Genomic DNA, 25,447 nt, shown 5'->3' on the forward strand with positions numbered 1-25,447 from the left:
ATCATTAACAATAAAAGCCTGACTTTCAACCTAAATTGACGCATGCGGCCACAGTATTTATATCTACATTTCAGTGAGGTTAGTTAGTCATATGCGCGGAACATAATTTTGTCAGGAATCTCCAGTTCACCTGGTTCCCCTTGAACAGTTTCCAACCTTGATAAATTGTTGAAGCATAGCAAATTTTCGTTTCTACTGCGTAGCCGTATTTGTCATTGAGGATGCAAACTGTTGTAACTACCGTCTAACCAACTCCTGTAGCCTGTCATTCTACTATAGAATATTATATATATTAAAAATACAATGCCATTGATAGCTATATCAATTTCTCTTATCTAGTTTATGAAAAATGAAAATACGGTATTGAAAAAATGTAAATTGTAAAGATAATTGAGGATAATTAAATGTGATGTAAATTTAATGTAAGGATAATTAAAAAAAAAATACTATTGTAGTTGAAAAGTTTCATTTACGAGCGTGGTTTTTACCGCAAAGACGTTGTTGCAATGCTTATTATTATTGTCATTACCCATTCTGAGTAGCAATGTTTAATATGCTGAAATACGTGGAATACCCTAGCCATCTGATTCAGCAATGCAGATTACTGAACCGTCTTACCATTACTCAAATACAGAATCTAGTCTTAATTATAAGAAAATATGACACAGAAGCGGACATTTGTAGCAGCGGATTATGCTGTGTTCGCTGTAATGCTCGTAATCTCGGCTGCAATTGGTATATATTATGCAATACGAGACCGTAAAAGCAAGCAAGGAACAATCGGATATCTTCTTGCAGGAAGGTTAGAGCATATTAATGATGTTTTTACCTTTTCATATTAATTTAATATAAATTATGTAATCGAAACCTACACAATTCAGGTTAAAGCAATTTTCAAATTCCAGCTCTTTTAATCTAACAAAATCTTAAAAGCAATCAAAAGGGTATGTAGATTACTTGCATTAATGCGTGGATGAGTGAAGCGTGATACTATGTAGTATATAGTATCGCTATGAGTGTTTTAGTTACCCTCAATGTTGGGTGATAACATAAATGAATTTGAACTCTCAAGACCTTCTCGACCCGACATTCCTCGCAAATCTTTTGGCAGTCGGCTGCATTGTTCAGTTCATTTTCTCGAAACCTAAATATTTTAAAGTGATTTACCCGTTAGAAGCAAAATATCGAGACTTGGGGTTGTCTTTTATCTCTAGCCAAGATTACATGCACAATACTCTCTCCAAAGTAGGATAATTATAATACAATATTTACTTATCGATCTTGTTACTTATCGGTCTTGTTACATATTGATCTTAAATCAGTAAGTAAGTTGATAGGTATTTCTGTTTGTTTGTCTGTTAGACACTTTCGTATGTTACGAGATATCTCACGAAAGCGAGGTTGAATCTGCTTTTGCATGTGCATTCATCATATCTCGGAAAAAAGCCTATTGATTTTGGGTGAATTATGTCGTATAATTAGGGAGTTAATTAATTAGTGACGAGACACGCGGTGTCGCTATTGAGTCAAAGCGAAGGATACACGCCGCTAGATCGATACGTCGGCGGCCTCTGATCGCTATCTCGTTACAATATTACCGAGTACTGAGATATCTATAGATATGGCATTACTATGTAGGCGATATCTGAAACTAGAGAGTTCAATGACTCAAATCAAAATCAGTGCAAAATATATATTTCTATTTTCCCAGATTAAGTCTATTCATATCCTAATTTTCAGATTAGTAGAATTATTATTTGTCCCAAAATAGATTCGAATAGTCCAATCTATATTTTCATTCAAATTTTACTCTTTATTTCAGGAGTATGCCGTTACTTCCAGTTGCCATATCGTTAGCACTGAGTTTCCAATCGTCACTGACAATGCTCGCTATACCTGCTGAAGTTTATATGTTTGGGACGATGATTCTGTGGTAATTATAAATAACTGTATAATAATATACATTGCACAAATACTGAACTCAATGCTATTCTAGTGTATTAATCATATTTGCCAACAGGGTGCCCCAAAAACACCTATACCTATTTCTTAATTATTATGGAATTAACTACTTTTTAATCACCATACGAAATTCATTTAACACACGAACTCTCTTTTAGAGTATGATTGTACCCAAATGTTTCTGCAGTTTTGGATTCTTTGCACAAAAATTATGTTTCCTTCAGAATATGGTCCAAATTACTCGGCCTTTTTTGGTTACCTTGTACTTGGCATTAGCATTTAATCTGATAGTTTTATCCGCGAGTTCAATTACATTTTGTTATTATGGGTACTCAGAAATTGCAGAAAATCTTGTCACCTTTTTCGGAATACAAGTAATTGATGAAAATAATATTATATATATATATATCAAATACTAAGTTGCAAGCATGTGCAGTGGGCTACCATGAATCATCCAAAGTATTCCATAACCCCATTTATTGGGTAAAATTCATGTAAATACATTTCTACATGGATACAATTTTAAAAACGTAATTTCGTAGCATAAATCGTTTCATTATTAAATCTCCCTACAAGTTGGAGACCAATAATTCAAGCATACATACCACTGAGTGTAGAATTTTTGAATGAATAAATATCGATTTTCATATACCAACAGTCGTATATAACAAAGATCTCACACGTTTTTTTTACAATTTTTTGTTTTCAATCTGCTCGTGTTGGTTCTTAAATTAATAAACATTTACTCCTGCGTACACACGTAATGTAAATATGGCTGTAGACCTTGTATATGTATCACCGCTGTAAATCCCTGACTTCTGTGTTATGAATTTCATTGATTCAGTTTACCTATTTTTTTCTCTAAAGGGTTGATCTCATATACGTGTTTATTGCAATCATAGCAGCAGAAATATTTCTTCCAACCTTTTACAGACTTGGGATATCCAGTACTTATGAGGTTAGTAGTTATGAATTGCTGTTGCCGTCAATTCCAATCAATCGACTGACCATTTCATTTCGTAGGGTTCATTTAAGGGTTTTTTGTCCTCACAAATTGGAAGCTTCAATATACTTATGCATTGACATTTTCAAACAATTTAATTTCAGTACCTTGAGTTGCGTTTCAACAAAGCTGCGAGAATATTTGGTACTTTAGCGTTCATTGTTGCTACTATTTTCTACATGGGAATAGTGATGTATGGACCAGCACTGGCGTTTGGGGCAGGTAGAGTATAATGATTTCAAATGAAAGTTGGTGTATTGTTGAAGTTATAACACAGACTAAATTTAACTCACTCGATATAAGCACATTACCTGCCTTCAGCGATTTATTCACAAAAATCAAATGACAAATACTTTTCTCATCGGATTTAACTTACTCGTACATGCTGTTAAAATATATCTTTATAATGTAAGAGATCATATTATTGTAGTGTAGACCAGGGCTTCCCAAACTTTTGAGCTCGCGTCCCCTTTTAATATATTAAAATTTTTCGCGGCCCTTGTTCACGTTAATAATGCTAAACAGTACTGTAATATGCATTTTTAATATTTTATTGACACAGCTAATTATCAACTTTTAGTAGGCCTACTCAATAACAAAAACAAGCGCATATTTACTCAGATTAACATTACTCAATTATTCAGTGTAATGGGTGCGAATGCTTTTTGCTGCATAGCAAGTCCAGCCGTGGCTCAATGTTCGTTTATGCAGATGTAATGATGAATTACAATGTCTGGCCACAAGCCACCGACGGCATGGTTCTTATCCGGAATTGTTACGCACTCCTATTGATCAAATTTAGCATAGACAGTGGTTTGTGCGACGCCAAATTATCAGGGACAAAACTCGCGGCGCACCTACACGAAAAATACGCTGCCTCGAAATAAAACACAATTTTGTCATCGTTAATGTGTACTTTATGCCCTTTGAGGTTTATAAACATGTAGGCCCAATGGATAAAGGCAAAAGGTTAACTTTTGTTTCCTATCCCTGCCTGGTTTTCTTTAAAATGCTAAAAAATCACTCATGTTCGATAATCTCGGTTCAGCAAATGAATAAACTGCAGCCTACGAAATTGCAGCTCTTCTGTTACGCAACAATAGACCGTACGTAACAGAAAGTGAACAACATAGGATGGTAAAATGAATTTGAATCATAAACACATCATTTGCAATGATGAGAAAAAATAATACATTCAGAATAAAAAAAAATATGTGAAATATGCAATCGTATATTAGTTAATATTTAACACAAATATCCTAATTTTCGAGGCGCACTTAGCAAATCTTACGAAACGAATATTCATTGTTATGCAAGCGCGATGATTCAACCGCGTTTCCCCGAAAATTAGACCAAGCCTGAATTCTAAAAAAAGGTCAAAAAAAGACTTAGGCGACAGCGCAATTTTTTTTGACCTAGTCCCGTGGTTCACATAGCGCGTCGTTTCAATTTCGCTAGGGCGTCGCAAAATTTTTGATTCGTGAACCTTTCAAACAACCCATATCTTCTACTTTTACTGAAAAAAGTAAGATTAAATAATAAAGTTTAAAGTTAATAAAGTTTTGATAAAGATTATAAAGCTTAATTCTGAAATTCGGGTTTCTGTAGATAAAGATTATTTTTCCTTGGTTCAAAAAGCGTTGCGCACAAGGATTTCTTGCTATCAACTCAGTGGTACTCGAACTTCATTGTATTGTTACGCCCTACAAAAATATGCTCAAGTTACGAAAACCCGTGAAAATACGTATTGATACCTTTCAATAAAAGACCTTTTTTGCAATGAGTTTCATATAAAGGAACGAACAAAACATAACGACAGTCAGTGAAATCATATTTAATGGGCCTTGGTAAAAAAGGCCTGCTTTATATAAATACGAAATCGCAAAGGGGATAGGAGTCCGCAAAGCTTTTTGAACCAAGAAAAATAATCTTATCTACAGAAAACCGAGTTTTCAGAATTAAACTTTTTTATTATAACACCATCACCACAGGTAAGATCGATATAATCTTCCCCTTTTTCTGATAAAGTAAAAGATGGGTTGGTTGAAAGGTTCGCGAATCATGAAATTTTGCGACGCCCTAGCAAAATTGAAACGATGCACTTCCACGGTATTAAGTCAAAAAAACTTGCGCTATCGACTAAGTTTTTTAAGGGGGAGCGCTTGTATTAAAATAATTCCTAAAATTCAGGCTTGGTTTTATTTTCGGGTAAACACGATAGAAAAATCGCGCTTGCATAACAATGCATATTCTGATCGTAAGACCCGATTTGCCCAATGCCGACTTTAATCGTAAAGCTAGCGGTTCCCGAAGGCGATTTGCGCCTCGAAATATATTACATATATATTTTATTTATTCTAAATGTTTTATTGTTTCTCATTGCTGCAAATGATGTGTATACGAATCAAATTCATTTTATTACGGGTTACGTCGGGTATATTGTTAGGTAACAGAAAAGGTAAACCCTACATGCTGCAATTTCGTAGGCTGCAGTTTGTTCATTTGCTGAACCGAGTTTATCGAACATGAGTGATTTTTTAGCATTTTAAAGAAAAACCAGGCGGAGATAAGATAAGTACATATTAACGATGACAAAATTGTGTTTTATTATCAGGCAGCATATTTTTCGTGTTGGTGCGTCAAGAGTTTTTTCCATGATAATTTGACGCCACACAAACCGCTGTCTTATGTTAAGTTTGATCAATAAGAGTGAACAATTCCGGATAAGGACCATGCCGTCGGTGGCCTGACATCGTAATTCATCATTTAGGTCTGCATAAACGAACATTAAGTCAAGGCCGGACTTGCTATGAAGCAAAAAGTATTCGCACCCATTACACTGAATAATTGAGTAACGTTGATCTGAATAAATATGTGTTTGTTTTTGTAATTGAGTAGACCTACTAAAAGTTGAGAATTAGCTGTGTCAAACATCAAAAATGCATATTTCGAACTGTTTAGCATTATTAACGCTAACAAGGGCCGCGGAAAATTTTAATATATTAAAAGGGGCCGCGAGCTCAAAAGTTTGGGAAGCCCTGGTGTAGACAATGCTTAATTTTAGTTATTGTGATTAGCTTTACCCACGTCAATCACGATCAATTGGTAAACGATGTAAATACGCATCAATATAAAGCGAACCAGCGTATACTAATATATATGAGTAATCGTGGTGGCAACCGCTTTTCCATCAAATTATCCTGCAGCGGGTATTATTACAATACACAATTATTCTTGAGTTTGAATATGCCTGGAATACAATACAATTCTTGGAATACAATTAATTTGGGCAATTTTGTGTAATCAAAGTATTATGACAACTTATGCGGTTTGGTACAGGTATAGCATTTCATTTTGAAACCCTTAGTGAAGTTTATCAAGATCACTACCAAAAAATACTTTCATGGTCATTTTAAACCTTGCTTCGAGTATTATCTGATAATGACATCGATAAATACATAGTGCTTTTATTTTATTTCATGTCGCGCTTTTTTGGGAGATTTCACATTCTCATCTCCACTTTGAGAAAATATCTATGAATACTTATGTGACATGCAAATCACTGATTCAAACTTACTTTGGAAAAGGATACTTGTTTGTCATATTCAAATAATGTATCCAATTTGCGGGTCTACTTATATTTCAGTTATAAATTTCATAATGAATAAGAATAAAGGCAACAGAACGGTGTACAATGAACTGCTGGTCTTTCGTTATCCATCACATACTGCTTTGCGTTACTTACTTCATTATTCATTTTTTTCACTTTCAAATACAGATCTAATTCTTGTTATCACATTTGTTGGAAATGATATGGATTTATAAAAATCCTAATGAAAATAGAATAAGACGTCTACATGGCAGAGTCACAAATGAAGACTTTTGTATATTTATTACTAAACCCATTCGGAAGTCCATTCCCTACTTATTTTCGAAGTATAACAATGTTACAAATCGAACAGCGTTAATTGTCTTGGCCATTTGCTCTACAAATTTTCGCCAACCAAATCTTTAACCAGGCTATATTAAAGCATCATATATATGTTATATTAAATTGATTCAATCAGTTTCGTTCTATTTAGTAACGGGATTCCAACTTTGGATTGCAGTTATAACAACGGGATTGGTCTGCACGTTTTATACCACCTTGGTAAGTGTTATGGTATTTTTGTGGCAATTGTTCAAGTTAACAGTGAAAGTGATATACGGTATATAAGTTTTGTGTTTCAGTGGAATCGATTTGTAATTGCTATAAAAACAAATAAGGTGTGCGTAGAAGTGTGTGTACTAATATGGAGGTAACTGATTTTGTTCGCCTACTTTACATCAAGTTGTGTGAAGGGACTGAAACCTATGGCAGGGGTATATTTACTTGGCTAACACAGACGATAATAGAACTAAAATAAGGAAAATCGTAAAAAAATTATGGCCTAATTCTAACCTGGTACACACATTACGGGAGTACCCAAATAAGTATACTGCATGCAAATGCTAAAATAAGACCTTCATGGACAATTCGTCTTTCTTTTGTGTTTGCAGAACATGTCGTGAATTACAGTTTTACGGTATTATCCGATTATATTCTCTAATCTTCCAAGATTTCAGTCACGAGCCATCTTTTATAAAGATCTTGTAAATTTGAACTTTTTATCTGTCATTGATCCTTTTCGAATTTTATATGAGTTTTTTAAAATCTCGGCACGAATATTTATTGAAGTTATTGACAAAAAATCTATATGTATCGTTGTCAAATCATATTCCATTCGAACTATTTTGTCAGAATTGAGTTTCTTAACCTTTACTTACTGAAACTGAACATTGTTACCCACATTATTTACCTTGTTTTCAATTCAGGGCGGTCTTAGAGGCGTGATATGGACTGACGTATTCCAGGGAGTTATTATGTTTGGTGGATTTCTTGCGGTGTTGATCAAAGGAAGTGTAATGCACGGTGGAATGGGAAACATATGGAGAATAGCTGAACGCGGAGGAAGAATAGATTTTGTTCAGTAAGATTTCTAACTATTTTTAATATTTTCTCACTCAATGATTTTTCAAATTCAATACTTACATACAGTACATTTGGTATTGTGGCGTAGTCTTGATGATCGAATAGTTTTGTCAGGGCACCTTATTATTAACCTCAAAATTAAACAATGAAATGATTAAGAATGAATTTCCGTCATATTAATTAACATGAAACACATTTACCAACATAAGCTGCACTGAGATACAGAAGACGTCTGTCCAATCTTGTGCTAATAAATTTTGTTTGTTTTTCTAGCTTTGAAACGGATGTTAGAATAAGAAATACGGTATGGAGCATCCTTATTGGAGGGACGATTCGATGGGCGGGAATGTATGCAGTCAGTCAATCTCAAGTACAACGATATTTGAGCTGTAAATCAGAAAAGCATGCAAAATGGTACGTAATCAACGCAAATTCAAAACAACAGAGCAATGCTCGAAAATATGGGCACAAAATCAAAACGAAGCAGCATCCAACCTTACGGTAGTTTGACCACTAAATCGCTGAAATGTGATCACGATTCACGGCAAAGTGCAATTTTTTAAATTTCGATGATGTCATCACATAAAAAAATTAAAGTGAAAAACAAATTCCATAAAAATAAATAGAAAGAATAACTTTCTAACGACAACAACAATGTTCAACTACTAAAAATTCCAATACCTAAAGTTTTCTACAATAGGTATTGAGAAAAGCGATTTTTCACAACAAAAAGAAGAAAAACATAAAATGATTCATAGGTCCCATTTCGTGTCGACAAAAGATCATAATTTTGATGTCTATATTAAACAATATTGTACTTTGACAGGTCGATCTATTTGAACGTAATTGGATTGGTGGCCTTGATTACGATGGGTGTGTTATGTGGGCTTATTCTTTTTGCACATTATGAAACATGCGACCCCCTGCAAAGAAAATGCGTACAAAAACACGACCAGGTAATAATTATTTGTATCATCTATGCTTACTCGTATATTGATTCAAAATTGGATTCATTCTAATACGAGTGCCAAGTATCAAACATATATATTCAATATTACAACTGATGGCAGAAGATGTTCATTTTCCGAGTATCGGCCCTCATATTTATTATTTATTTATTTTAGTATCTTAAGTTCATCTGATCTCCTTCACAAGAAATATCCATATAACAAGTATTCGCGCTTTTCAATCAGCTATTTAAACGTAATAACTATTAGGGTTTAGAAAAACTAAAATTTGCCCTGTTCCCTCCAGATAAATTTTTCAATATTTTACACCTCATGTGATGTGGCGGAATGCGAAATGTCCCCAATTGCTTGAATGTGAGATTTCTTTCTCTGTCATCATAGTTAGCGTCACGCCACAGCCTCAAGACGATAGAAATTGATTCTATTAACTATTTCACAATTTTAGCTACTGCCTTACATGATGCTTGAAATTTTTGAAGACTATCCAGGAGTTGCTGGTTTATTTGTTTCAGCTGTGTATGCCGGGAGTCTGAGGTGAGAACATACTAAAATTATTATTATACCTCATCCCGCGAAAGAGGAGTGTTCGAAAAACCATCCAAGACCCAACTTGATCGTTACTTTTCCCATCAGGTCACCAACTTCCTTTTTCCCGCGACGCGGACGATGGCGGCCTTGAAGTACCATCCCTAGCCACGGCGATCAGACTGATCAAACTGTGTGCTGCTTTAGCCATATAAGAACACCCGAAAACACACTGTGCAAGTCATTAGTAGGTATCCTAATTTCCTAACACTCAACATCTGCTTCCACGATGTGGATCTTATTTATCAAGTACAAGAATAACTGTAAACAACAAGGATGCAACAAATATATTGACGAATAAACTGCACAATACCATCGGGGTCCTTAGCAGTCAAATAAGCATACTTATCGTTATGCATTAACGTGCCACGCAGCGATGTTTCATGGCAATCCACCCATCGCACGGGCAAGTAGATCAGTCAAAATCTATACAACCTTGGTCGGCGTGGAAGAACAAACCGACAGATATTTTGATGCATAACACTTGATCAAACTGGAAAAACTCGTGTTATTCTGCCACAGATCTTTTTCAGTCTGGATTTCAATAGCCTTTATTGGTTACGTCTTTTCTCACGCGTGGTAAAGGCTAGCTAGCTATACTCACCATCAAGAAATAGCATTTTACATTTGATTCAGAAAGGCGTGATGATTAACCGTCGGTTGTTGATCGCCTCCGCAATGATACCCCAACGAGCGTTCGTGCAATAGCGTGATAAAGCGAGCAGGTTTGTGTTGGTGTGCAGCTGGACTCATTAATTAGATAGAATAGGCAGGAGTTTACTTTAACCTAATTGTTATTGCATAAATCTCAGTCAGAAAGTTTCAATAATTTGGTAAATGGATGTTGAATGTTAAAGAAGGCACAAACGCCAAACCTGATCAAATGAGTGGGCTTGTTTGGGAAAATTATCGTTACGCCTATATGATAATTGACCACGCCTCCGTAGAAGTGCGTGTTTGGTTAAAAAAACGTTGGTTCATCTATAAAAACAAATTAAAAACCGACTCTTTTTTACAGCTCTGTCTCATCTGGAATTAATGCTATGGCAACCGTAACATTAGAGGATATGATCAAACCCGTTACAAATCTGAACGATTCTTCATATACCTGGATATCCAAGGGTAAATACATTGTGTCATGATGCATTTTCAGTTAGCTGTTACGGAGTCATATAACTGTGCAGGAGATGCGACAACGAGGTGACAATACCGGATGCCAGTATATTGTGTAAAAAATTTAATATGAATGATGAAAAATGGTTTCATTTTTATTTTTCAGGAATTGTCATAGTTTTTGGTCTACTGAGTATCGGGATGGCGTTTCTTCTTTCGACTGCCAAAGAGTTGCTTCAAGCAGCATTCAGTTTGATGGGCTTGATGATGGGACCTTTGATTGGAATGTTTACTCTTGGAGTTCATTTTCCATTTGTTAATTCTATAGTGAGTAAATTCTTAGCAAATTATGAATATTTGTGGTACTATTGTGATTTCTGATTGGTATGCCTAGCATCCGGCAAATCAATTCAATGTCAAAGATTAATATGCTATAGGTTTGCTTCAGTTAGACAACGTGCGCTTTTACCTGCTCTCGTTTGAAAATCGTTGTATCAGGTGTATACGATGGTTTAACGTGCGTGTTAGAATAAGAAATATCAAATTGTGTTGCAGTAAATAATATATGATTCAATTACAAACTTTTCATCTCAGGGTAGTATCAGCGGACTACTGGCAGGTATTGGAGCAGGTACCTGGTTCTACGTAGGTTCAAAAGGGATTAAGAAATCCAACGACCTAATCAGAAAACTTCCATTGAGTGTTGAAACTTGTGCAACTACTTGTGGTGGGGAATCATACATCAATGGCAACGATTCTTGGGTGTACGGCATGAATTATACCACCACAATGGAGTTGCCTTCCACTGGATCCGGAGACGGAGATTCGTACATTACAAGTACGACTCTACCTTTCACCAACACTACCTTAGGAGCAGCAGCTGGTTTTCAAGATGATACGCCTTTTTACACATTGTCTTACCATTACATCAGTGCAATCGGACTTGGTTTCACATTGGGCGTTGGAATTCTTGTAAGCCTGCTAACATGTAAGTACATTTTCAGTGTCATTGTGCAGCTTCCACTATATCAAACGGAAGCGTTTTCCTTGGACGCTGCATATCACAGTGGACGTTGACAGCGCTATCAAAAATACTTACAAAAAAGTATAAATTTGAAATTAGTTATATTTGAATAAATTCGTTGAGTGTTTAGTATCTAAAATGCAGCAAAATATTGTTTATGATAACCCCACAAATTGTCGCTTGTTTTAGGTGGTTGGAAAGATCGTAAGGAAGTTGATCCCAGATGTCTGAGACCTCCCTTTGATCATTGGATGTTCCGGTGTTGCCTTCCAGAAAAAGTTAGAAAATTTTTGAGATTTGGAATTGAATGGGAGGATAATGTGCCAGAAAACGAGGAGGACTTGAAAATGGAAGAATCAAAAAGGGTGAGTGATTCAATAGATTGATTGCACCTCTGATTCACGATATACCTTAATAAAGAATATGGAATCTCCCATTCCTTGAAACGTTTTACAAATATGTATTCCATACCTTTTATTGTTAATGTAAGTTAATTAGTGAAATAACCACCAATTCACCAAACGTTGATGTAAAAAATGAAGTCAAATATGTAACGAATATTTGGTTGTAGTCTCATGAACAAGATGTAAGTGGAATACCAACTCAACAAAATTTCGATTCGAATTTGCCAATCTAACATTGAAACCAGTTTGCAAAGTTTGACTTCTTTTATCAGTATGAAAGTTATGAAAAAACTATTGAAGCGTAAAACAAATATTCGACAGGTTAATGAATTGGTTTAGAGAGTTGCCTACTTCGAACGATTTTTTATATATAAGATAAATATTTGTAAGCGTGGAGATGTAGTTTTGCCCAGGTTGGTAAATATCCTCTCTCATAAATTTGACATGGAATTTCCTGTATTAAATATTGATATGCATATGTTCGCTATTTTGCAGGATTCGAGTAATGGAAACTCTGAAGGCATATTATCAGAAGCGTATGAACCTGATAGGGTCCCTGTCAATGACAAAGACGACGTAAATAGCGTATAGTAGTTTAAGTACTAATTGGACACGTCAGTGTATATAACGATCGTTTCAATATTATGTTGTTGTTTTTGTTAGTATTCTTCTTCTCCTTCGTCATGATGAAATCGCTTTTCTCTTCGAATACTGGACCAATTGCTTTGAAATTTTCAGTGGTTAAAGATTGATTTTTTTGCCAGAAGGCTATTACTTTTACTTATTCAAAAATTTATGTGGACTTCAAGATATTCATTTTTCATGTTAAAATAAAAAAATAGCGACACCTTGTGACGTGTCCATATATTTGGGCACAGCTCTCGTGTTTTCAATTGCATACCTTTTTTCTCAAATCACAATCATAACACATTCACAAAGAGAACAAATTGTATGGCAATATGGTTTTTAATAACGTTTCATTGCAGTAAAAAAGAATAAAATATATTTGGGATGTTTTGTTTTAATATAGAACAGTTTCAGGATATCTGAGTAGCGGAGGATACTTGTGCATGCTTGCACCATTAAATGGCCACGGTCACAAAATGATTCGGGTACCTAGCTATAGGAATTTCAGCCAGGCCCAAATGAAGGAAAGTCATTTGCAGTAACGAATATTAACATATTATGTCAAATTGAATCCACAAAATTTGCACCAATACCTGCATTAGTACTCACAATACTTGCAGTTGTGAAATTTTTTTAGAAAGATGTATAAATTTACACAAGTACCTTTAACTCGGCAGATACCTACTGGGCCACATGATCGCTCAAAGATGAATTTTTTTACCTTGGAGGCAATCATACGAACGATGTATGTATGTATCATACGGCGATCCATCGTGTATTTTAAAATCCAACATTCTTTTATGCAAAACATGGAGATTTTGTGGTCTAGTCTGGAGTGAACCGAAGCTTAAGCCTACACGCGGTTATTTACAGTTTTACGTTATAAAAATAAATTAAAAATAAATTTTATAGTTTATTTATCTTTGCCTCTAAACCCCGACAATCACTTTTGACTTTCATTATGATTAAATTTACTCATTTTAATATGAGGTCGTAAATTGGGCTGAAAATATGTTCATCTGACATTTATAAAAATCGCACTCAAAGCAGTTTTTGAAGTGTGAAAATTGAACTAGAGGTATATAAATAAATATTCATATCATGCAATGTTCTTGCAACTATAATTTTCGTATCGTATCGAATTTTGAAAAGGCTCAAATAACCGTGAGTTCAATTGTACTGTATGTTGTAATTTTTGTTGCAATTTATAAGTGAAAATGTACGGATGCAAAGAAATCTGCAGGTGCAAGGCCAACGGAACGACGACGTGAAAATATTCACTTCTTTAAGTACGGGATGCGTTCATAATAAAACAATCCAAATAAAAAGGGAAAAATGCGAAACAAAAATGTCAAAGTATTCAATTTTTACAATTGAAAATTACTGCTACTGGATTTTCTATAACTATTTAACGTGAATTACTGATTTGAGTATAAACTGGGGAGACAACATTATATTCCTAGCTATGATACTGTGGATGCAGCAATGATTTGTGCAATAGATTTAAAATCTCTAAATTGAAGCTAGTCCGAATGGTATAAATTGTAAAATTACTCATAATGTCAATCGATAGATATCAAAGCCACTAAATGTATTTACGCCTTTATTCATTTATTTTTCAATCCAGTCCAAACTATCTAAATTTCAAAAAACTTCACATAAAATTATCACTCTCTTGTATCGCAACAGCTGGAAAAAAACATATTGTATAGAATTACGTGTTACGCCTGGGTAAGTACAGGTAAGGTAACTCGAAACCATATAGTAAGGTATTGATGAAAGCTTCATTCAAGCCGTAACGGCTACGACATCGCTATTCTACGACAATTTTGTTATCAACGCTACGGTCCGCTAGACCCATTCTTAAAAGTTAGCAGAATGGCCTGAGGCTATCTTGCATTGTTGCTGAGGATAGAAATTTAACTTGTGGTAAAGCATATTGCAAGTTGTCAACCCTGGGGAAATGTACACAGATATATGTCAAATGAAGTTCAGTTTAGTTCTGTTCATTAAGCACTTGATGAAAGAAATATTTGGCATCGAAAAGAACTAATATTGTGTCTTCTTATGAAAGCACATGGCAGCTGCCACAAGAGAATTCTGGCTCAGTAGGCCCAATCGTGTTATGGTATTTATATGGTTTATATAGGAAAACAAGAGGACTAGAATTCTGGAGACAATTTTGCAAAGGCAGTTCAATCAGAAATGTGTTATGATATAGAGATAGACCTTTCACCTACAATATTTATTTTGCAGTTGAATCCAAAATATGCCGTTGAAGATAAGTGGTTTTATCAGAATACTGAATTTGACAGCTCAGTGTTGTAAAACGAGTCATACTTTTGGGATTAGAGATGAAATAGTCAGGATCGATTCCGAAGGATTTTTTTCAATTTGTTATCGGCCTATTACAGAAAAATATCATATGAAATTAATTTGGCATATTTCAATATTGCTGTTACAAGGTCTTGTAAAAGATCCATTCAAATCTCGATATACGCACGGAGTTGTAAACCAGTGTTGTAGACTTTGATTGGTTTATTTCCTCTATTTTTTCTCGTGCTGCTTGAAGAGTTATTTCAAACCTGGAGCAATGGCAGTTAGGTATATTTCAATGACAAATCCAACCTAAAATATTACTGTATTAATAGTGGGCTCAACCTCATAAACGTAACCAAACGGACAAAAATAGTCGTATATTGCAAATTCGGATTGCACAAAATTATTTAATTTCAGAAAAATAATATGTTATGACCAAATAACATAATAAATCTAGATGAGATGCTGTTTGATGGATAAGCCATAAAGACAATTACTTCTGATAAAAACACTAATCAGCAGGGAAATGGCTGGAAGAGAGCCTGCAAGTCTCAAGGCTGCAGACTACGCCGTGTTTATTATTATGTTGATGGTTTCTGCCGGTATTGGTATTTTCTTTGCATACAGAGATAGGAAGTCAAAGGCTGGAGTCCAGGGATACTTAATGGGCGGAAGGTGCGTTTTTAGTTATATTTAATCCTCTATTATTCTTAATGGTAATCAGACCATCAAGTTGACCAATCATGTGAAACATATCGTGCCTGCATTTTACATGGTTGTGCTTTCTCTATGGTTCCAGTAAGACTTGTGCATAACTGATACCATGTTAACTATAACGAGGGTACCCCCTAGAGTACCCAACTGAAGAATCTTCAACCCAAGTTAGACCGACTGTAGTATCTCCAGCCAAAGTCAGACCGACTGTAGAATCTCCACCCCAACTAAGACCATCTAACCCTAACCTTACCAAATATTTAGTCCAGGTCAAATGAAGGATCAACTGGTATTCACCAGGTCAAATGAAGGATCAACTGGTATTATCGGCTTAGGTGGGTTAATGGAATATTCTTCAGTTGGGAAACGAGATCAACTGAAGAATTTTCACCCCAACTAAGACCAACTGAGGAATCTCCTCCCCAGGCTGGTCTGAGGGGAGGGGGGGGGGGGATTCTTCAGTTGATCCGACTCCTCTCATCTCTCGTCACTGCACTGAAATTACTCATCATTAAAGTTTATTTGTCGTTGCCAGTTGAGCAACTATGCGTGAGGCGGCTTCGTTGTATGAATAATCGTTTGTTCTTGTGGCGTTTCAGCGTCGTTTTTACGCGATAATAACTTTCATTTAGAAAGTCAATCCGACTTCAAGACTTTTTAGGCAAATAAATCTAAGGCCAAAAACCATTCAAAAAATAAAGTGTAAATATACATTTTTGCAGCAATTTCAATTGCGTTTCTAATACATATTGACAATCAATATCCGTGTACAGAAAAACCTCATGTTACAGATTCCTCACTATAAACATGAGGTTCGAATCTTCTGAAAAGTATCGTAAAAACGTAATCGTAAAGTTTTGAAAATCTTAAGACAACTGTTTGTTATGGAAGTGGTTTGATACTATTACTAACGCTATATTTTTTTAGAAACATGAGTTACATCCCTGTATCGATATCGCTTAGTTTGAGCTTCGTATCTGCTGTAACTATCCTTGGAATTCCAGCAGAAATGTATATATTTGGTTCAATGTATTGTTGGTAAGTTTGTGTAAAATTCATGATAGTTCTACTGCTTTCGCATATATCAGATTTTCTGACAGACAAAAGTTTGAATAGTAGCCAAGAAAAAGTTGGCAAATTTGTTTTGTGATAAAAGTCAGATTTGTATAAAACAACAAAGAACAACAAACAGCATCAAAATTGATTCCCAGTTTTTATTGTTTTGGCATAATTTTCAATATTTAAAAAAACAATATACGACGTATTTTTTCATACCAATTCGTAATGTTCAACATTAGAAAAGACAATAAAAAGAATATTAGAGTAAACCTTTCAAATTACTCGGTATGCAAAAGTTTGTCAAAAATTATAATTTCCCAAAAATTACAATTGGTATACAAATTAAAAAAAATCCTGGTCTTTTATTTATAAAATTATTTCATATTCATCTTTTATTTTTATTACAGGTTATTATTCGGATGCGTAATGATATGTGTGCTTCCTGTGACGGAAATCTTCATTCCAATTTTTTATCGACTTGGAATCACCAGCAGTTTTGAGGTGATAAAGGAAATCTATTAAATTCACTGTATTTTCATGCTTTCTATTTTTTTTTTTAGAAACCCAGACACATTCTTTGTTTGAATATGCTTGGATAGGTGATTTATTAAATTATTTGCAATAGACATCTTGAATATCTCAATTTTAATTTTCTACACGGTTGACCACTTTTTATTAAGGATATTGTGCAGATATTTTCTATGCCCTGTTACTTTTTGTATAGAAAAATAATTTTGCGCCTTCCGTGATTTTTCGCTTTATTCAGATATAATGTTGGTTGAAACCTCGACCTAACTTTCGATATACATCTTATTTTATCGACTGACTGCTGTTTTTCAGTATCTTCAACTTCGTTACAATTATGCCGTTCGTCTTCTTGCCACTGCGGCATATATATTTCAAAATATCATGTATATCGGGATCATGATATTTGCCCCAGCGCTTGCTTTAAATTCAGGTATTTCGTTAATATTTGTGATAGGCCTTACATCTAGGCAGAGTTTTCATTCCGTCCTGTTTTTAAATATTTATCTCTATTTGTTAGCTACATTTCTATTCTGTGTGATAACACACAGTTTTAATGTTGAAATTTGCACAGAAGACGGTGGGTTAGATTGGATTGTGCTACAGTTTTTATAGGTTTCATCGGGGTTGTCGTAAATGTTTGTTCATTTTTTGTACCTATACTTGGTAGTGTGGTGTTCCGTCGCAACGATCACCTGAAAATGGTTCATTTTTTGGCCTTTATCTTGCTTGTCTAATGTAGCCTGCACGGTAATAGCCACTTTTATTTGGAATAAATCCAGAACTACGGCGGCGGTCTTACCACTCCTGATGTAAATCCCCAGGATCGTGTTATTAATATATAAAAGATAAAACTTAATTTGTCTGTAACTGTGCTGTTGCTCCATATATTGTGTGATGATTACAGGCCATTTTTCTAAACTAATTAATTAACAAATGTATATTATCATTTTTAGTGACGAGTTTAAACCTTTGGGCATCAATATTCTCTATAGGACTTGTCTGCACTTTTTACACCACATTGGTAAGTCCAGCTTTATATCATTCGCAGCAACTTCGTTATTCTGATTTTACTGTTCATGGCCAGCTGGATATATACCCTTTGGGGAAAAACTGGACTTTTTCTTATTACACAATTTCTGCGTCAAAATGGGAAAGTCGAACCGGAATGTGCGAGTAGCCCCGTACGCCTAAGTGGTTGTTTCTTAGGATTAAGTCCCCTCTTGAAACAAATGTAGAATTCTCACAGTGTAACATTGATACCAAAAGTTGACCTTTGAAGTTTTAATTAGTCACTGCAATATAATTTTCAGAAAATAAATGAACGATAATTAAAATGCATGTTAAAAATGAAATTTAAATTTCACGATTCAGGGTGGACTGAAAGCTGTTATATGGACTGACGTATTCCAAGGCTTCATCGTTCTTCTTGGAACAGCAGCAACTCTATTTGCAAGCGCATCAAAAGCAGGAGGTTGGGATCGAGTTTGGAAAGTGAATTATGAGAGCGGACGAATCGATTTTGGAAGGTTAGTTAGTACCAATGCATGTATTTTTCAATCTTCATTGCATTCAAATCAAGAAGATTATTTATAACGATTATCCGCGATGAGAAAAATAACGTCTTCGTGGAATGGACTAGTAAATTTATCAATTAAAATTAGGGAAGATATTATATGATCCATAAATGTCCATCTTTCGATTGCCATTTCGTAAAAATACTTGCTAACGTAAATGTTATTTAGATAATTCAAACAATTACTCACTTGTGTATATATATATATATATATATATATATATATATATATATATATATATATATATATACGATGGTCTAATGTTAAAAGAACAATAAAGCGGTTACTTTACAATGTCATAGGAAATGAGCTAATGTATGGTCACCAAGTACAATGATCACATATATATAGATATATTTTTAAATAAATGATAAACCTTGTTCTAGTGTTATTCATTATACTCAAATAAATTCATTTAGAGCCAAAATAATATACGATTGCATTTAACTGCCGTCACCAATCACAAATTATAGGGTCCATTGCGCCATACACGAATAAAATACAATCGGTCTAAATTTTAAGATTATGTTTTCAGGCAATTATTATACACATAATCAATGAACTGCATTATTATGTACACGATTTGTCTAAAACATGTAAGAACTACGTCTCAATTGAAAACTCTTTTTTCTTTGATGATGCTCGTCGTAACATAAGACAAAAACCTCGAAATACTAAGTTTACTTGATAGTTAATACATATCATTTGTTCATGAATGTTATCGAGATACAACGTTTCATTTTTGTCGCTGCCAGTACTCAATATAAAAAAAATGAGATTTTCGGCCTAATCGATTAGAACCAGATATAAAAATAGGCTAGAACAAGAGTGGGCAACATGTGGCCCGCGGTCTGAATGTGAACCACAAGGAAAAATTGTGTGGCCTGTGGAACAGTGACAATTTTGAATGGTGTGCCGCCCGCGAATCGAGTTTCAATTTAGTTTAATCTGGTACGTGCTAGTAATTCCAATTCCTTTGCGTCCCCGAGTCCAATTAATATCTAATATGCCAATGACGTTACAATATCTTTCTTTGTGCGTGCAACTACTAGAAAGCCTATGTTAAACAAAGATGCGGGTCGCGTTTCACCCAGTTATTTGTATCTGGCCCTCTTTTATTAAAGGTTGCACACCACTGGGAAAAGAAAATATAAATGTGTCTAGTCTAAACTAAAGTATGCATTAACAACTTGTTTGGTCCCATTTGAGAATAATTAGCGAGAATGACAAAAAATTTATTTGCATTTATTCCACACATCATAATATTCCACCTTGAACTTTATTATTCTATTTCATTTCTAGATTTGACTTTGATGTTCGAGTAAGACATTCATTTTGGAGTATTTCAATCGGCCTCGGATTCCTATGGATGAGTATATTTGGTACAAGCCAATCTCAAGTTCAGAGATATTTGTGTTGTCGAACAGAAAAAGACGCTAAAAAGTAAGCACACGCGGGAAAGTGTTATAAAGAACTACTGTCATTTCTTATTTCAAGTTTCTCGTACTAACTGATAAATATGAGGCCAAAGTTGTAATAGAAAGAGAACACATTGATCGATATAAACACAACAATTGGTCTCTTTGCGTAAAAGACAAAATCTAATACTTTTTTGTTGGACATGATCTAACAAGCTTCGTGCCCAATCTACGGGGATCAGATTTATCGTGCCGTCGAGTCGAAGTATGAGTTTTGCTTGTTTTTATTTATATTGTTGTTGGAGTCATATTTTCAATCCTTCCAGAGTCGGAGCCGAAGTTGAAAATGTTGAAATCTTTGGTATAAGAAATATACACTTTTATGCCGATAATCTGAATTATAATTTTTGCCAAAAACTCAAAAAGTAACGTACTTTCTCAACAAACAACGAATGCTTGCCTATGCCAATTTTTTTCTTTTTATCAAAAATTGGATTCTCGGAGTTTGGCGTCGAAGTCAAAATTTCCATCAACCAGAAATTGAGAGTCGGAGTCGTTGTTGTTTCATAAACAACCCGCAGTTTTGTGTCCTAGTGTGGTTTAAATTTTCAATATGAGTGATGTGGCAGTAAAACTAACATGAAATGAATATGACACATTTTACGTAAATATTTTGCTATATATAAACCCTACAATTTTTTGTTTAAATAACGAGTTATATATATATGTTTATAACAGAGGTGTTGTAATCAGCATGGTCGTATCAGGTCTTATATTCTTACTGACAGTATTCACGGGATTCGTCATGTACGCATATTTTGCTGACTGCGATCCATTATTAAACAAAGAAGTGTCTGCTCCTGATCAGGTTTGATTTTGATTGATTGATTTTGATTACTGCAATTGTAGTTAATGAAGTTAAATTGAGAATAAATTGAGGTGTAAGATCATATTGTAGGTAAATATTTACATACGTAGAAAGGCCAAACAACGCCCCGCGTCGCGAAGTATGCAAGCGTATATTTTTCCAAGTACACCAATTACGTCGCGTACATCTATTTTACATGTGGCTCTCCACATCTCTCCTAAAAAATAGGTTTTGGACAAAAAGCCACTGATACGTATAGGGGATGAATGGAAACTGTAAAACAGTTTTTTTAAATTCTCAAATCTTCAAAATTGTGAATACATAAGCAATATGTTTTAATTATGTTTAATTTAAAACCATTATATGTTGCAAGAAAAATAGCCTGACTGTATTATCTTAAAAATATTTTTATTGTATTTAAATTTTGAATTTCCAGCTGCTACCTTACATGGTATTAGACGTTTTCCGCGACCATCCCGGACTTCCTGGCCTATTTGTTGCGAGTGTATTTTCTGGATGTTTGAGGTAAAAAAAAAATTATAAACAGAATCATATCATTAAAATTAGGTATGAATTATTAAATAAGATCCATGGCCCGAGAAAATATATTTTTTTGCAATTTTGGTAGCATTTTTTGAGATTCTTTCAAAGTAAAGCAAAGATTGCCTATATACTCTAAAACTAGTTTATCGTGTGGTGAAATCTGATAGAAAATGAAAGATCACGGCATATACAAGTTGAAATATTACTCCTAATCTGAACTTAAAATCTTGACTTTTAAAAGTGGAAACGTTGGTATTTCAGATATACAAAAAAAAATGTTTTTGATGAAGCAGTTCGACATCGAAGTCGATTTAACTGGTTAATAACCATCAATTTTTCAGTCACATTCACTCCTCCGTTATAGCCACGAATATTATCACCTTGAGCTGTTTTTTTATAAATGGCATATTTTTCAGCACGGTGTCATCTGGTATAAACGCAATGGCTTGCGTAACTGTAGAAGATTTTATTCGACCATTCGTCACGTGGGAAGAGAAAACTTTGACGTGGTTATCAAAAGGTTTGTAAAATTAGCATGCCAATGCATGAACTGCTCTAAACTGGTGAAAATCAACTCAGTGAACATCGGTGAATTTTCTACCAATAGGGTAATATGTCTGTGTCTGGTTTTCGATAACTAGCATAATAGTTAAACGACATTCGTCCTGAATGGATTTCGTTATATGGCATCAGATCTGAGCAAGCGATCACTTCGACGTACAAGGTTATTTGATATTCTGTTGTCGTAGCTCATAACAACTCACCAAGTTTAGGACGCCCTAACGGAGATTCGTGGACAGACAGGCTCTGAAATCGACATCACTCAAATCTGTCCATATTGTGTGTATACGTTGCTATGTCGCTTTATATTACGCTTTTGGTATTGCCTTACTCTACATACCGTAGGGCGTAGGCTAAGTGATTCGTCGGTTCATGTTTTTATTTCCGAAAAATGCCAGCGTGTATTTATATGACACGGGTTGTTGTTTTTAGGTCTGGTGTTCATGTATGGCTTGCTTTGTATTGGATTTGCATGTTTATCCTCATTACTTGGAGGAGTTCTTCAAGCTTCACTTAGTGCAATAGGAATCGTTGGAGGACCGCTGCTGGGAATATTTAGTCTTGGAATTGTATTTCCGTGTGGAAATTCTATTGTAAGTTTATATGATTAGAACTGCTGGGTTGTGCTGTGCTAGTCGAGAAAGTACTCGAAATGAACCTGAAAAAATAGGAAATAATTTTCTATGTCGCCCGTCGTGATAAATAATGCTAATATTATTAAAAAATGTTTTTTTTCACTCGATTTAACATGTCACATTGAGGGCGAAAGAGTCTTTAGTTAGAGCTTTATAATTTTTCTTGTCATTGTGATTCCTTCTAGTGGATATGATATTAATTCAATAACGATGTTCTCTGGAGTTCAAACACATTGTTTTCATTTATAAGTTATATCTAAATCATATGGCATATACTCTTAATGCTTTTACTTATGTTGATTACATTTCTATGACACACCCTACCTAACATACAGATTTAGCTGCCTTTAACATATTTCTATTTTTAACAATCTATTCACTAAACGCGTTAGAACTATTTTTTTTAATTTTCACCAACAGGGTGTCACTGTAGGCATGATATCAGGAATGATATTGACAACTTGGATATATATTGGAAGCCAAGCATATCCACCTCTACCTCAATTTACGAGACCCAAACCACGAGATATTTCAGGTTGTCCAGATCCATCGTCAATCGTGTTTCCGATACCGCCAGATCCGGCTTCTCGTCCGAATATTGCAGATGATTTTTATTCAGTTTCATACGCATATTATACAGCTATAGGATATGCGACCACTATCGGAGTTGGTTTGCTGGTCAGCTTATGCACACGTAAGAATTTATTCCTCAATATTTTCTGTTGTCTTTGCTGTGAATTCTTGGTTTAAAAACCTAAGCAACAGCATTTCGTGAAAAGATTTCGTCCCTGGCCACAGATTGTGTCAACCACTATAGATTTCATTAGAGTTGGGTAGAGCATAGAACAGCTGTAATTAAGGTTTGGCATCGGAGGAAAGATTTGAAACCAAAAAATTATATATATATCTCAAAATTCTAACTAGCGTTTCTCACTGAGCCCGAAAGTCGAGGTTCAGATGTACGAGGTTCTTATACTACGGCCTTGACCACACAGGACACTGTACTTAACCTATAAATCGACAGAATGACACGATGCTGTATAAGAATATATGACGGAAAACCTTGAATATTATTTTGAGGTGGATACCAAACACGGAAAGAAGTGAACCCAAGATTGATTAGGCCGTTACTTGATCATAGAATCTTCCGATGGCTTCCTGAGAAGTTCAGAAGATTCATGTGGTGTGGCGTAGAACATGACAAAGTCAATGCGCATGAAGTAAGGAGACTACTGAATTGTTCAAATTTGTATCCAACACACTAATACTCGACGTCGGTAATCTCTGAAAGTAATTTAGGCAAATATGTTTGGTGAAATTTTACTCTTGAATATATACTTCATTTTTTGGCAAACAGGAGAAAGGGTATTTAGTTGATTTTGGGGCGCGAGTGGATTATTAAAAATTTGAACCTTTTTTAATCAAAAAACGCGCACATTGCCTAAGGTTTTTCAATGAGTTACCAATTTCGGCAAGTTGGAAAAACTAAAATCTTCTCCAAGTTTAAAAATTTATTTCATATTTTCCGATTTGTGAAATTTATACAATGTTCAGGTGATCAAAGTTCCAGAACAGCCGCCTGAATATTCACTGAAAAGGCGTTGGTCTAGTCGAGAGAGAACCAGCTCTCTTCGCCTGAGTAGACGACATTGGAGAGAAGGAAACGCACAGAGAGTAGCGAGAGACTGGAGAATGAAACACGAAAAAAGAGTGGAAATGAGAGAGTTGATGAACAATCAGGAAGAAGAATTGAACAATGACACAGTTCCCGCCAAGCTGGATTTACAAAATGAAACGAACGGTAACAGCAGAACTTCAGGGAAAAAAACATCATCTTTGCGACCGCAAAGAAAGTCATCAAAGTCCAAACAGCCCGAACGAGGGGATTCAGTGAAATCCGGAATACCGAGCGTGTGGATTTGACGTTTTTTCAAGATTGGAATCATAGTACGATAATTTTTTACAAGAAGATTTAACGCTGCCTTAAAAAGAATTTCCGGTTGTTATAATTAATAAAAATAAAGTAAAACTTGAAACCGCGATTTCTAAAGTTCTGTAGATCACAATACAATATGCACTTCGTCAAAGATCATATTTATATGTAAATAGTAAATTCAATGAATGCCGTACACTACTCTACAGCAAAATATTTTAAAATGATGTGTAAATCATTGCCAGATACCTCACATCGCATCTCTACAGAGTTTCAAAGTTTCTGATGTTTCGACAGTGGTTTACAATGATTTATATATTTATTTTTAATATTATTAGGATAATTAAATTCTGCTTAATATACTGCTTATATTACTGATACCATAGAGATAGTGGATATTTAAAATTCATAATATGAAATAAGTAAATAAATATATACCTTTTGTGTTTGATCTTTAATTTGAGTATAGTATATATATGTCTAGTTAGCGTTAGGCTTACAGAAGTCAGACTTTGCAGACAGACAGAAGACAGACTTAGCTGGACTTCATATTGAATTTCGAGTATTTTCCGAGGAGTAGGGATCAGAATTTCAGACT

General features: G+C 34.7%; 2 protein-coding genes across 4 annotated transcripts; both read left to right on the forward strand.

Annotated features, from left to right (window-relative positions):
- The first annotated feature begins 638 nt into the window (after positions 1–638).
- LOC144425779 (sodium-coupled monocarboxylate transporter 1-like) lies at positions 639–13,087 on the forward strand. The gene is made up of 14 exons (XM_078115417.1): positions 639–802; positions 1,823–1,933; positions 2,830–2,920; positions 3,070–3,187; positions 7,048–7,115; positions 7,820–7,974; positions 8,250–8,390; positions 8,803–8,932; positions 9,390–9,478; positions 10,548–10,651; positions 10,809–10,969; positions 11,237–11,630; positions 11,856–12,031; positions 12,566–13,087. The coding sequence occupies exons 1-14, from the start codon at positions 660–662 to the stop codon at positions 12,659–12,661; spliced, it is 1,977 nt and encodes a 658-aa protein (XP_077971543.1). The 5' UTR covers positions 639–659; the 3' UTR covers positions 12,662–13,087.
- A 2,307-nt stretch (positions 13,088–15,394) lies between these two features.
- Positions 15,395–25,307, forward strand: LOC120345706 (sodium-coupled monocarboxylate transporter 1-like). Of its 3 annotated transcripts, XM_039415251.2 has the most exons (14): positions 15,399–15,691; positions 16,658–16,768; positions 17,197–17,290; positions 17,630–17,747; positions 18,271–18,338; positions 18,689–18,843; positions 20,194–20,334; positions 21,048–21,177; positions 21,614–21,702; positions 22,137–22,240; positions 22,714–22,874; positions 23,337–23,610; positions 23,997–24,136; positions 24,471–25,307. In XM_039415251.2, exons 1-14 carry the CDS (start codon positions 15,543–15,545, stop codon positions 24,837–24,839), a joined length of 2,103 nt encoding a protein of 700 aa, XP_039271185.2. In that variant the 5' UTR covers positions 15,399–15,542; the 3' UTR covers positions 24,840–25,307. The 3 variants fall into 3 exon arrangements, with proteins under 3 accessions (XP_077971541.1, XP_077971542.1, XP_039271185.2); XM_078115415.1 differs by lacking the exon at positions 23,997–24,136 and having other exon boundaries at positions 15,395–15,691; positions 24,471–24,634; XM_078115416.1 differs by lacking the exon at positions 24,471–25,307 and having other exon boundaries at positions 15,395–15,691; positions 23,941–24,013.
- The last annotated feature ends 140 nt before the right edge of the window (positions 25,308–25,447 follow it).

The sequence above is a fragment of the Styela clava genome, chromosome 8 (assembly GCF_964204865.1).
Source record: "Styela clava chromosome 8, kaStyClav1.hap1.2, whole genome shotgun sequence".
In the NCBI taxonomy this organism is placed as follows: Eukaryota; Metazoa; Chordata; class Ascidiacea; order Stolidobranchia; family Styelidae; genus Styela; species Styela clava.

What these genes read in the sequence shown, in the direction of transcription:
- LOC144425779 (XM_078115417.1), top strand. Translation starts at nt 660, where the DNA reads ATGACACAGAAGCGGACATTTGTAGCAGCGGATTATGCTGTGTTCGCT. An exon ending in GCACGTTTTATACCACCTTG is followed by an intron (nt 7,116 to 7,819) that starts GTAAGTGTTATG and finishes TTTTCAATTCAG; the next exon opens with GGCGGTCTTAGAGGCGTGAT. An exon ending in TCTTGTAAGCCTGCTAACAT is followed by an intron (nt 11,631 to 11,855) that starts GTAAGTACATTT and finishes CGCTTGTTTTAG; the next exon opens with GTGGTTGGAAAGATCGTAAG.
- LOC120345706 (XM_039415251.2), top strand. Translation starts at nt 15,543, where the DNA reads ATGGCTGGAAGAGAGCCTGCAAGTCTCAAGGCTGCAGACTACGCCGTG. An exon ending in GCACTTTTTACACCACATTG is followed by an intron (nt 18,339 to 18,688) that starts GTAAGTCCAGCT and finishes TTCACGATTCAG; the next exon opens with GGTGGACTGAAAGCTGTTAT. An exon ending in TTCCGTGTGGAAATTCTATT is followed by an intron (nt 22,875 to 23,336) that starts GTAAGTTTATAT and finishes TTTCACCAACAG; the next exon opens with GGTGTCACTGTAGGCATGAT.